The following is an 11460-nucleotide window of genomic DNA, read 5'->3' as shown; positions in this document are numbered from 1 at the left end:
CCCGAGCTCCAGCGCCCAAGTCCGCACATCTCACCTCAACCTTCTCCAACTATGTCCGGAGCGGGAGGCAAGTGGATGGCCTCCTCCGTTACGGTGGGGCACATCAAGAAGCTGTGCAGCGTCGGATATTTGTCCAGCGATATTGCGCACCGGCTCCCCAGACGAGGGGCAGCTCATTCCCACCCCCGGGCCTCATGAGAGGGTGGTATTCCTTCCCCATTTCCTCCGTGGACTGGGCTTCCCACTCCACCCCTTTGTCCGGGGGCTCATGTTCTATTATGGCCTGGATTTCTATGATCTGGCCCCAAATTTTATCCTCAACATCTCGGCGTTTATCGTCGTGTGCGAGGCCTTCCTCTGCATCCAGCCCCACTTCGGCTTGTGGCTCAAGACCTTCAATGTCAAGCCGAAGGTTGTGAAGGGCAGCCAAGTGGAGTGCGGAGGCGCCATGGTGGGCAAGATGCCCAATGTTACTTGACTTGAGGGCGCCTTTGTGGAAACCATCAAGGGGTGGCAATCGGGGTGGTTCTACATCATCGAGCCGCGTGACCCTGAATGGGCAGCGGCCCCCGAATTCAGATCTGGCATCCCCACATGGCTCACCTCCTGGAAAGAGAGCGGCCTGACATGGGGCGATTCGGAGGAGCTGACCGGACTCCAAGCCTGTGTCCAAAAGCTAGTGAACAGGAAGCTCAAGCTTGTCAACGTAGTCCAGGTCATGCTCATCCGCCGAATTCTCCCATGCCAACAACGGGACTTCGATATATGGGAGTTCGATCCGGCACAGCACCAGTCCTTGAACGGGCTCTTCGACACTACGTACGAAGAGGCCTGGAGGGTGCTATTTAAGGGCGCTGAGGCTCCCGCATCCGCTACCGAAGATCGCGGATTCAGCTCGCAGCGTCAGGCTAGCGTGGTAAGCGATTTTACCCTCTACGGGACACTTGTTTTCCATAGTTTGACTCTATGTGGGATCTAAACTCCCTCTCCTTTGACAGGACTGGCTGAAGAAGGCCGAGCGGACTAACTGTGCGGCTCCTTTGCTAGAAGACCCAGCGGACGCCCGCTTAACGGGGCTGCTGGTTCCGGCGCCACACGTGGTGCCGGAGAAGAAGGCCAAGAAGAAGGCCCCGGGCACTCAAAAGAGTTCCCGTCTTCAGGTGTTATCGGACTCATCGTCCGATGACTCCGAGGCGGACTCCTCCCACGAGGACGAGGAGGAGAAGAAAGAGGCCTCTCCCCCAGCGGGGGGAGGGAAGAAAAGGAAGGCCTCCCCAACGAGGGAGGCCGAAGGGTCTAAGAAGGGAAGGACCCTTCCCCCGGACTGTTCCGCCAACACCGGCGACGGCGACGAGGATTGGCCTCCAAGGGCCAAGCCCCTGGCGAGATCGTAAGTATCCGGACTCCCAAATAGCTCATAACTTTTCTTTTCGTTGCATGGTGTCTTTCTAATGCCACATACAACCCTATAGCCCGCCCAAGGACGATCTTCCCGCTTCGTCGAGCGGGTCCTTGGGTACGTCGGATGTGGATAGTACTTCACTTCCGACCGCCTCCTCCCCTCGTGACGACACTGAGATGGGATCCCGGAAAGGGACCCACCAGGAGGAGGAGGCTCCGGAGGTGCCGCAAGGCAACCTTCCGGACTTTGGACCGGACTCCGCACCGGAACCTGCAGTGGTTCCTGAGTCCGGCGGGCGGCCCCTTTGTAAGAAGGGCAAGACTGTGACGCCGGCGGCCTCCGTCCAACCGGAGGCGCCGGATAACTTGCTGGAGGCGCTCAACGGCGCTTCCATCGAAGAGGAACACCACACTGTCATGAGTGCGGTGATTCAGAAGGTTCAGCTCGCCAAGAGCGGGCTGACCGAAGCCTGCAACAGCCTTCTATCAGGCTTTGAGGTAAGATATGTAAAATAGTACCGCATAGACAGTAGCCCCTGATGCTCGGTTCGGTGTTCGGAAGGAAAAGCCGGACTGAGGATCTAAAAAGATATACGCAGGAGTCTTAACAAAAATGTGTCAATATGGGAATGCAGGCTGCGCTGCTGACCTCTGCCGCACTGACTGCGGAGGTTGATGCCTTGAAGAGGAACCTCGAGCTGTCCAAGAGCGAGCTCGGCCGTGCCAAGAAGCATCTCGAGGACAAGGAAGGTGAGTAACACCTTATTTAAAGTTGTACCTTACAGAAAATGATTTGGTTGCAAAAGGAATGACAAGGATAACGTGGGTATTCCAGGGGCTACGAACGAGGTGGCAACCCTGAAGGAGGCGGTATCCACGGCTGAACGCAATGCGGCCGTGGATCGCGCCGAGCGAGAGAAGCAGGAGGCGCAGGTGGCGGAGGTACGGCAAGAGCTCCAGGCTCTCGTGAAAAAACACGAGAGTTTGGAGCATGACTCGAAGACTCGGGAGTCCGAGCTTGCGTCGGCTCTTGAGAGTGCCAAGGCCGCTAAGGCCGAAGCCCACAAGGCCCTCCAGGAGATTGAGGCATTGAAGAAAATAGCGGCAGGTAAGGCATTCTTCATGCAAAGCAAGCATGTAAAAGTGAATTACCTGTTACTTACCCGAATTCGGAGCTCTCCAGGAGCGTTCGCAGATTTGCCCCGTAGCGTGTCTGACACTGCCACTTTCTACAGAGCCGAGGAAGGGAGCTCGACGGAGAAGGTGTTCTGGTCTCAGTATGCTGAGGCCGGACATCCGGTGCCCCTTAGCGACCAGCTAAAGTAGCTGGTCGAGCTCCACAAGGTGGCCGAACAGGACATGAAGGGCCTCATAGTTCGGCTGTGGCCCAAAGAGGCCATGCCTGGGAGCTACTTCGGCCTGGTGCGGCGGCTGGTGGACGCTTGTCCATGGGTTGAAGTCATCAAGCGCTCCGCCTGTATTGAAGGTGCCCGTCAGGCCCTTGTCCGTGCTAAGGTGCATTGGGGCAAGATGGGCGCTGAGAAGCTTGTGATGGACGCGCCACCGCCGGGCAAGGAGTATCGCACGCCCGAAATGTATTATAAGGGTGTCCTGAAGCACCCACAGATGGCTGGTAGTCGAACTTATTCAGGCGCTTAGGGCAAAACTGTTTAATATATTTGCTATCAAAAACTTCCCTCTTAGTTTCCTGGATGCAAAGAATGTCACAATATGTCTCGTCAATTTTATTTTTGATAGCTAACCACTTATCTTTGTCATTAATGCCTCTAATATTCCAATTCAAAATTTTCCACTGCTTATTCATTGTTGAAACATTGTGGACACTGAAAATGGATGCTCTTTAAAACTTTGTGCAGATAGAAGATCATAGTTTGAAACAGCAGCAAAAGTGATAGTTCAACCTCTCTAGAGTACATGAGCTTACATAAGTGCACTGGATAGGACACAACCATTACATCCATAAAATAAAAGACATCTAAAGATAGCCTCTGTGAGTCTTTCAGGCAGGGCTGGGCACTCCTCCTTTCTTTGCATCCTTCTTGCTATTCTCCTTGTCCTCCTTCTCCTCGCCTGCTTTCTTTTTCTTTGCCTGATGGAGAGCATCATCTGAGCAGTCCTTCTTAGGAATCTTGCAAAAAGCAACAGAAAGATTTTTAACTACTTTGCTGGGCATTGAAGGAGGATTGACATTACAAGGTAGACAGTTTCTGTCCATGCAAGTTTTCTTTCTATATCCATGATTCAACTGCTAAATTCTGCAACTCCTTCTCACCTGAGATTCAATGAGGGGAGCCTTGTCCTTCCTCTTTCTGTAGACCTGGATGGCTGTAGTGCTGGAGGACATCCCAATAGCCGAAGATTTTGATGGAGGGGTGGATGCAAGGGTGGAGGAGTGCAATTCATTGTCCTTCTCATTCTAACAAAGAGGATGGAGAACAGAATCACATTTATCAGGCACCACAAAAGGTTTCAGGTTTGAACTGTGTGATTGAGCAGAAATAATCTTCCATAATTAAGATGAAAGTAATTGCTTGGCCCATTCAAATCTTTCTGGTGTTAATAGCAATAAAATTAACCCATTCATTAGGTAGCTGAGCAACTTCCTTAGGATGACCTACTGGAGCAAAGTGCTTCTTCAGAGATCATCATCCTCCGCACCAGCGCAAGCAGAGTGCAGGTCCTCTTGGGCTTGAGACAAAAACATCTTTTGCGTGACAGGGTCTGCAACATCAGGCAATAATTGGCAAGCTCCCACATGAATAGAATCTTTATAAATAGGAATAGGGAAACCAGGTGGGGGATCAGAACTACCTGAATCTGGACTAGGCAGTTCTTTATTACTGATGGTGCCCACATTTTGTACCGGAGCAACAACTGCAGTATCAACCAAATTGTTATCTGTAACTTGAACTGTCTCTTGCTGTAGCACGCTGCAATTCTGAATATCAGCTGAACCCAGTGGCACTTGATCATTAGACAGATTGTTTTGAACCAACTGATTGGTAGGATTTGGAATGTGAGGCTGTGGTAAATCTTGCAAATGCTGCCCAGCAGTCATCTGAATAGCACTGGAAGCAACAGCTGGTTGTTCCTGCTGCAACACTGCAGCAACATGCAGGGGGACAAGCTCATGTTGCACAATAACATTCTCCTGCTGCACAACTGGAGGGAGCTCAAGCTGCAAAGGTTGCATCACAACTCCCAGGGGCATGTTGAGGTCAAGAGGCAGATGCATCTCCTCACTAATAGCTGGAGGCTCGGGAGGGGCTAACAGATCCCCCAAACAACTGCAGATTAGCAGGAACATGCACAGAGTGAGCAGATCCAACACTGTTAGAGTCAACTCCAAGAGAGAGTGTGAGGCCACTATGTTCCATCTCCACAGCAGGTGGCTCTTCATGCTGGTTATCCTGAACATTATTGATAGGGGGCATAGCCCAATGGTCCCACCATTGTTCCTCTGCATCCTCTGTTTCCTCATTATGATCATTCTGCACATTGTCATGTTGCTCATTGTTGTCATGCTGTGGGATTGGTCCAAAGAACAGATTGTGCTGGTTAGGATGATGTTGCTGCTTAGGGGGCCTAGGATGTGGATTTCCATCCATAGGAATTGGATCCTCATTGGGCCCCCCTCCTAACAGTTCCTCCTGAAAAATGATGACTGGGCAAGTCCAGGATTCCCCTTCAAAGTGCATGTCACCCGTCACGGCCAAACTAACTGGGACATCCATAAGGGCATCAATCCTCACCTTAACAACCACTGCAGCATCCATAGTTTTCACCTTGTCCCAAGAGAGGAGCTTGCCAAAACTTGAGACCGCATTATTCAGCTCAGACACGCAACGAAGATCTGCTGGAAATCCAACTAAAAGCAGCCAACAGTCTCTAGCCAGATTAAATTTCCTCTAGTTCAAGCCTTGATCATGCTTTTGAAAAATAATGTGTATATCATCAAATGGATGAGGACTCCTATTGACCAATGAATCTCTGTCTGCCTTGCTGTTGCATCTAACAAAAGCTTGACCGAAAGGGCATTTGGAGATGGAAGAGAATACAACTCGTTGCGAAACCAGAAAATCAGTAAGGACATCTCGGACATTGGTAAAGGCAACTTCACCTTGGGGCATTGGAACCAGAGTTGCAATAGCAAGATTCTCATTGGAAGGCTGCATATCACCATGGATGACACGAGCACAAGTCGTCCTTCCTTCCACCTCAATGGCATGAGTACCAGGGAGCAGAAATGGCGTCGGATCGAAAGGGAAGGTGGCCATGACTGACGGCGTCGCCTGAACGGAGGTGGTGGGGTGGAGCAATGGAGAAACCCTGTTTTGGCGATTTGACTGATGAGACTGAAGAGGGCGGTGAGAGAGAGGTGGAAAAGCAGCAGTGGAAGAGTCCCGAGTAGGAGGCAGTAAATATTCAGCAGTGCCGCCATTACGGGGAGACGGAACGATAGTGCCACTGACAACTGGGTCCGGCTGAGCGTTGTTTCCCGATTCGCGATTAGCTACCAACAGAGATTGATTTGCTCTGTCAGAAGGGGAAGGTGGAACGGCAATCTCGGGTCGGAATCGACAATTGACCGCAATATGCCCCCATCGTTTGCAGGCCTTGCAACGGATCTTATTTTGGCACTTGGGCCTCAGGTGGCCCATCATAAGACAGCGCACACAGAAGTGGCCTGCAGAGGCATGGGCCGCATGGCCCATAGATTTGAAACGCGAAGATCCCGCCCTTCCCAGCGCTGTATTATTGGGTGAAGTTAATATGGCATTAACACGGCTGCTTGACTGTTGCTGCACGCGATCATGGGAAGAGAGATTTGATTCAGCAGGGTTGGATGCAGCTGACTACAAACTATGGGAGGAAAAGAAGTTTGGCTCTTGAACAGCCTGGGCGTATGATCGACGAGATCTTGAGTTGGTCATAGTGATCCAATTCTTATTAACCGCATTGTGATAACTAAGGTAAAGATCCTTGAGATCATCATCTCCCTCTCCCCAGAGAAGAAAATTCATGGCAAAAAGATTGGAAGACAGATTTCCACCTCTAATGATTTCAAATCCCACTTCCAGCGAAGAAACACATAATTTGTATGACCAATTGCGCAGATGAGATACCTTAAAAAGCTTGGCAGTGCCCCCAAAGGATGCTTGGATGATTAGGCTCACCGATTCTGGGTTGAGCCGAATCCCCAATCTGGTGAACTCCACCACGAGGAAGAACTTGGGAGATCCAGGCTCATCTTTGGCATTGACGGCTGCATTGCACTGCTTCTTGACATACTCTTCGAAAGCTTTTCCAAGAGTGAAGTTGAAATCTAAAAGAGCCACGAGAGAAAGAGCCGATTGGATCGGATCGGAGAAGGAGGTCACCGGGGTCGGTGTGACCACCGGCGAGGTTTGGTGGCCGCCGGGGCCGGAGTGGCCACCAGCGGGACCGCAGGGGCGGAGGCTAGGAAGGGAGCCCCGCACTTTCTTTCCTAAGGATTCTAATCCTCTAAGGGCTCCTTAGGATTTAATCATAAGGTATCCCGACAAGTCGAGCTCACGACATCACGAATTCATGATCGACCACCGCCCAAAGACAAGGCTCCTTGGAAGATTTATCAAGCTATAAGACCTAAACTTTTTGGGCCCCCCAAAGATAATTTTGTGTCGCTTGATGAGGGTGCAATAGGGGATATTTCTCAACTCAACACAGACGAAAATGAGATTTTGACTGCTCCGTTTACTGAGAAAGAGGTGTTTGACGAGGTAACACAAATGAAACAGAATAAGGCTCCTGGACCTGATAGATTTCCAATAGAGTTTCATAAGAGATGTTGAGGAGGTGTGGGATAAACCGGTTGCCGGGCTTACCCCAATACACATATGGAACAACAAAATGCGTCCATTATGTAAGTTCCTTGTTGGATGGGCTAGGCACACTGCGGGTATCCTCAAAAAGGAGAAGCTTCGTCTTTCATCTATTATTGATGATTTAGAAGCTCTGGCAGAGATTAGACCTCTCTATGACCTCGAAATAGAGATCAAGAGTCAATCGAATGCCCAGTTAGCTCGCATGCTGTGCGAGGAGGAACTCAAGTGGTACCAACATTCAAACTCTCAGTTTATCCCGACAGGTGATTCCAATACGATATTTTTCCATGGTGTCGCGTCGAGATATTCGAAATTAGATCTCATGTTCATAGATGTTGATGGATCTTCTTTTCATGGAAAAAAGGAAAAACCTAAAAGAAAAAACCTGTGTCGAAAACATGTTGTTTGCCTTTTTGAGAGGCACAACTATGCTTTTCACACAAGCAAATGTGTGCCTTCGCGATGCAAAACAAGACGCATTTTTTCTTTGCCAGAGGCACAACTGTGCTTCATGCGAAAGCAAATCTATGTTTCACATGAAAGCAAAAAACCGCAAATCCACGCCTCTCATGAAAGACAAAAGAACATATATATTTTTGCTTTTGCGAGAGGCACAACTGTGCTTCTCGTGAAAGAAAAAACTCAAGAGACACAACTATGCTTCTCGCGGTAGTAAAGATGTGCCTCCACAAGAAGCAAATCTGTAATTTTCACAGAAAAGGCATAAAAAACCAGGAGAAAATGAAAAAACCAAAAAAAAAAACCAAAAAACCCATCTAAAGCCCCAAAATATGAAAAACAAATAAATAAACAAAATCCTGAGAGAGCGTCCAGAATGCGACACATGACGGTAGGTGGACATACCTCAACTCACCAAAGTGGCTTTTGAGGGGCTCCGGCAAGGGGTACCCTTTAAGTAATTTTATTTTCCTGGTACCCTTTAACTAATTGCTATACTAAAAAATGGACTTGAAGTTTCTTTGCCGACACGTGGAAGCCTAGCCCGCAATTTTTTTTGGGCTGCAAAATGAAGCTCGAAGCCGACCCAGTATTTTTGGGCCAGGTCGTCGGATCGGGCTGTCGACGATCAGGTTTAGCACGGTGGCAACAAACCTAACAGCAGAATTTTGTCACGTTCCAAACAAGATAAGAAATTGACGTGGCGTAGAAACTTCCAAACAAAACAACCCATACGACCCACGCGAGGAGGACGTCAATACGGGCAAACAAAAGGGGGGAGATCGTAAGAAGGCCGCAGAAAGAAAGGTCGCAGCTGCTCGCAAAGGTGAGTTTTTTCTGGAACCCACAGATCTTACGAGCCATCCTCCTCGAAGAACTCCAGTGCTCATCTTCTACTCGCCCCTGGCCTAATCCATCCAATCTTTCGGTTCAGAAGGCGAGGAGGGTGCGGTGCCTGGTCCAGATCTCGTGGCCGCCATGGCGGAGCAGTTCGCGGAGTCAGCGGTAAGGAATTTTCCGCCACTTCTTTCTTCTTCAGTGCGTTGTTTCAAGATCGCTCTTCTTTGTGGTCAGCTTATAGATGTGAGAGAGCGAGACGAGTTGTTCGCAGATCTGCCTTGCCCCTAGCCACCCAGATCTGCCATTTACCTCCCCGCGCCGGCGGGTGAAAGGACGGTGCTTACTTAGTCACCGTGGCTTGCGTAGCGAGTAGAAACGCGCGGTGGCCGGCCTCGTCGCTGACCATTGCGCATCATACATACCTATTTCTGTGGGCAGATAGTTAGATCTGCATAACTAATGCAATCATCTTATGTCTTCTCGGTGGTAATTGTAACAACATATCATGGTTCTTTACAATAGAAAAACGATTGCAAAATGCTGAATTGTTTCAGAAGATTTGTTTTTTCACTTGCCAAGTTCGGCGACTGTTTGCTGCTCTGAGTAGTGAATTTTAATCTGTTCAAGTATTGCATAGTTGATCCAACTTGATTTCGTTGTTTAATTTGTGGCGCACCCCCTTACTTGGCTTGTGTCACGAGTACCTGAGGATAGTTATTGTAACTATTTATACCATGCGTTTTACTTCCTCCGTTCCTAAATATTTGTCTTTCTAGATATTTCAACAAGAGACTACATACGGAGCAAAATGAGTGAATCTACACTCTAAAATATGTCTACATACATCCGTATGTGGTAGCGATTTGAAATGCCTAGAAAGACAAATATTTAGGAACGGAGGGAGTACAAGTTTTCGACATGACGGCGTGTTTTACACTTATCTGCCTGTGAAAGGTAAATCATTTAGTGAGTGTAGCTGTTTTTCTGTGATTAATTCGACATCCTAAACTCACTGTTTTAGTATTTTTCTATCTAATGAATCCACTGAAATTGATTGTTGGCATGAATTGCTTTGTTGTTTTAAATGAATGTGTAGTTTCAGACACTGCAATATAGATTTTCTGGATGTCCCCGTGCATCCTTGTGCCAGCGAACCTGCATCTCTCACTTTGACCACTTAGCTTTACCAATCCTGTTTCACTTCTCACTTTAGCTGCGACTTCTTGTATTCCTAAAATAGTTTCTGCTGTGAGTGTAGAAACATGTAAATACATGAAACTTCAGCATTACTAATCTATTGAAATTAAGCTTCAGTTTGTGCTTGTTTTCAAACTCGTGACTGCATACAACAGCTCTGTATTAGAAGTGTTTATTATTATATATTGGGAACGATCGTTGATAATCTGAGCATGCGAAACTGTGAAGTATGTGACTTTTTCTTGCTAACCTAGTAAGCTATAATCCGCGCAAGCTCTATGCACCTACGTTTGTTTTGTTTTCACAAAAGTATATATGCTATAGCTTCTGATAGATCATCTCTTTATCTTCAGAACAATGTAATCATCGAAGAGGTGAACAAGGGCCTGAACCCTGGAATGATAGTCCTGCTTGTGGTTGCGACCACCCTGCTGCTTTTCTTTGTTGGGAACTATGCGCTGTACCTGTATGCGCAGAAGACGCTCCCTCCGAAGAAGAAGAAGCCAGTCTCCAAGAAGAAGCTCAAGAGGGAAAAGCTGAAGCAAGGGGTTTCTGCACCAGGGGAGTGAAGAGACCCATCGATTTCTCATGTCGATTGCTTTATGCTGGGCTCCTTTTTTTACCTGATAAAAAATATATACCAGCTGGAGCTGCAGTGTTGAGCGACTGTTTATGTAGAAGCCTTGTCTTGAGTGGTACATCGTCGGTATTGGACACCTTATTTAAGCGACTGATAAACCTTAGCCTAAATTGAGCTGTTATCTGGTCATAGTTTTTTAATTTAAAACTTTGATGGGGTTCATCTGTGGCAAACTTGTGAAACCTGTGTAGCCGTTTGCAGTTTGGTATGTTGTGTTGCATTGTGGTTTGGCGTCCCTCAGTCCTTTTAAGTCGTCAAAGTTTCATGCTGCCAAAGATACTCCCATCAGTCCTCTGCCAGAGCATGTTGATCACTTTGTTATCTTGAATGCAAAACAGGTAATCCCTTGGCACTTACCCCTCGAGTCCTCTCAAGTTATGAAGTTCTCACAATCCAAACTCCATTGCGCCTCAAACTGGAACCATGAGCTTTAGGAACTGTTGGGTCCACACAGCCTGTTTTGGTGACAATCATGTTGATATGTCGACCCCGTCGTCTTTGCTGAAGTGGACCTAGTAGATGACACGGAGGTGCCAAAGAGTTGATGATTGGCTCTAATTAGCTTTGTATACATGGACTAAAGGCAATGATTTTCAACTCATACCGTATACAGATTGACTCTTCAACTGAGCCAGCTCATACCAGGGTTTCGTAGATCAGGTCTCCTTTGGTTTAGATGAATTCCATTGGAATCCAGATCGGTCTTGTTTGATTCTTATAGGAATTTTCCCCTTTAGAGCTCTTTGGTTCATAGAAATGGATTCCTATTCCTACATAATAGGATTGGTTTCTATCCTCCATGTTTTAAAGGAAAATAAATATTAAGCTAGAATCAATGCAAAATTTCCTACCAAATGTCAGATGATACACGGAAATGGTACTATAGACCGGCAGGGTGCTCATGGTTAACACCTTAACTACATACACCAGAGATACCTCGCACTGGTTGGAAAATCTGCTCCGGCTTGTCTCCTTTCCCGCTCTTCCCCTCGATCGGGCTAGCTGTTTGATCAAAAGATGAGAGCGCAACCAACT

General features: G+C 47.9%; 1 protein-coding gene across 2 annotated transcripts; it reads left to right on the top strand.

Annotated features, from left to right (window-relative positions):
- Nucleotides 1-8389: 8389 nt before the first annotated feature.
- Nucleotides 8390-10587, top strand: LOC123045383 (DNA-binding protein S1FA2). Of its 2 annotated transcripts, none has more exons than XM_044468414.1 (3): nt 8390-8574; nt 8686-8753; nt 10139-10587. In XM_044468414.1, the coding sequence occupies exons 2-3, from the start codon at nt 8727-8729 to the stop codon at nt 10352-10354; spliced, it is 243 nt and encodes an 80-aa protein (XP_044324349.1). In that variant the 5' UTR covers nt 8390-8574; nt 8686-8726; the 3' UTR covers nt 10355-10587. The 2 variants fall into 2 exon arrangements, with proteins under 2 accessions (XP_044324349.1, XP_044324348.1); XM_044468413.1 differs by having other exon boundaries at nt 8412-8574; nt 8683-8753.
- Nucleotides 10588-11460: the final 873 nt, after the last annotated feature.

This window comes from Triticum aestivum, chromosome 2B (genome assembly GCF_018294505.1).
Source record: "Triticum aestivum cultivar Chinese Spring chromosome 2B, IWGSC CS RefSeq v2.1, whole genome shotgun sequence".
NCBI classification, from domain to species: domain Eukaryota; kingdom Viridiplantae; phylum Streptophyta; class Magnoliopsida; order Poales; family Poaceae; genus Triticum; species Triticum aestivum.
The sequence above is the reverse complement of the archived record's forward strand: the minus strand, read 5'-3'. Positions and strand labels throughout refer to the sequence as shown.

What these genes read in the sequence shown, in the direction of transcription:
- LOC123045383 (XM_044468414.1), top strand. Translation starts at nt 8,727, where the DNA reads ATGGCGGAGCAGTTCGCGGAGTCAGCG. An exon ending in AGCAGTTCGCGGAGTCAGCG is followed by an intron (nt 8,754 to 10,138) that starts GTAAGGAATTTT and finishes CTTTATCTTCAG; the next exon opens with AACAATGTAATCATCGAAGA.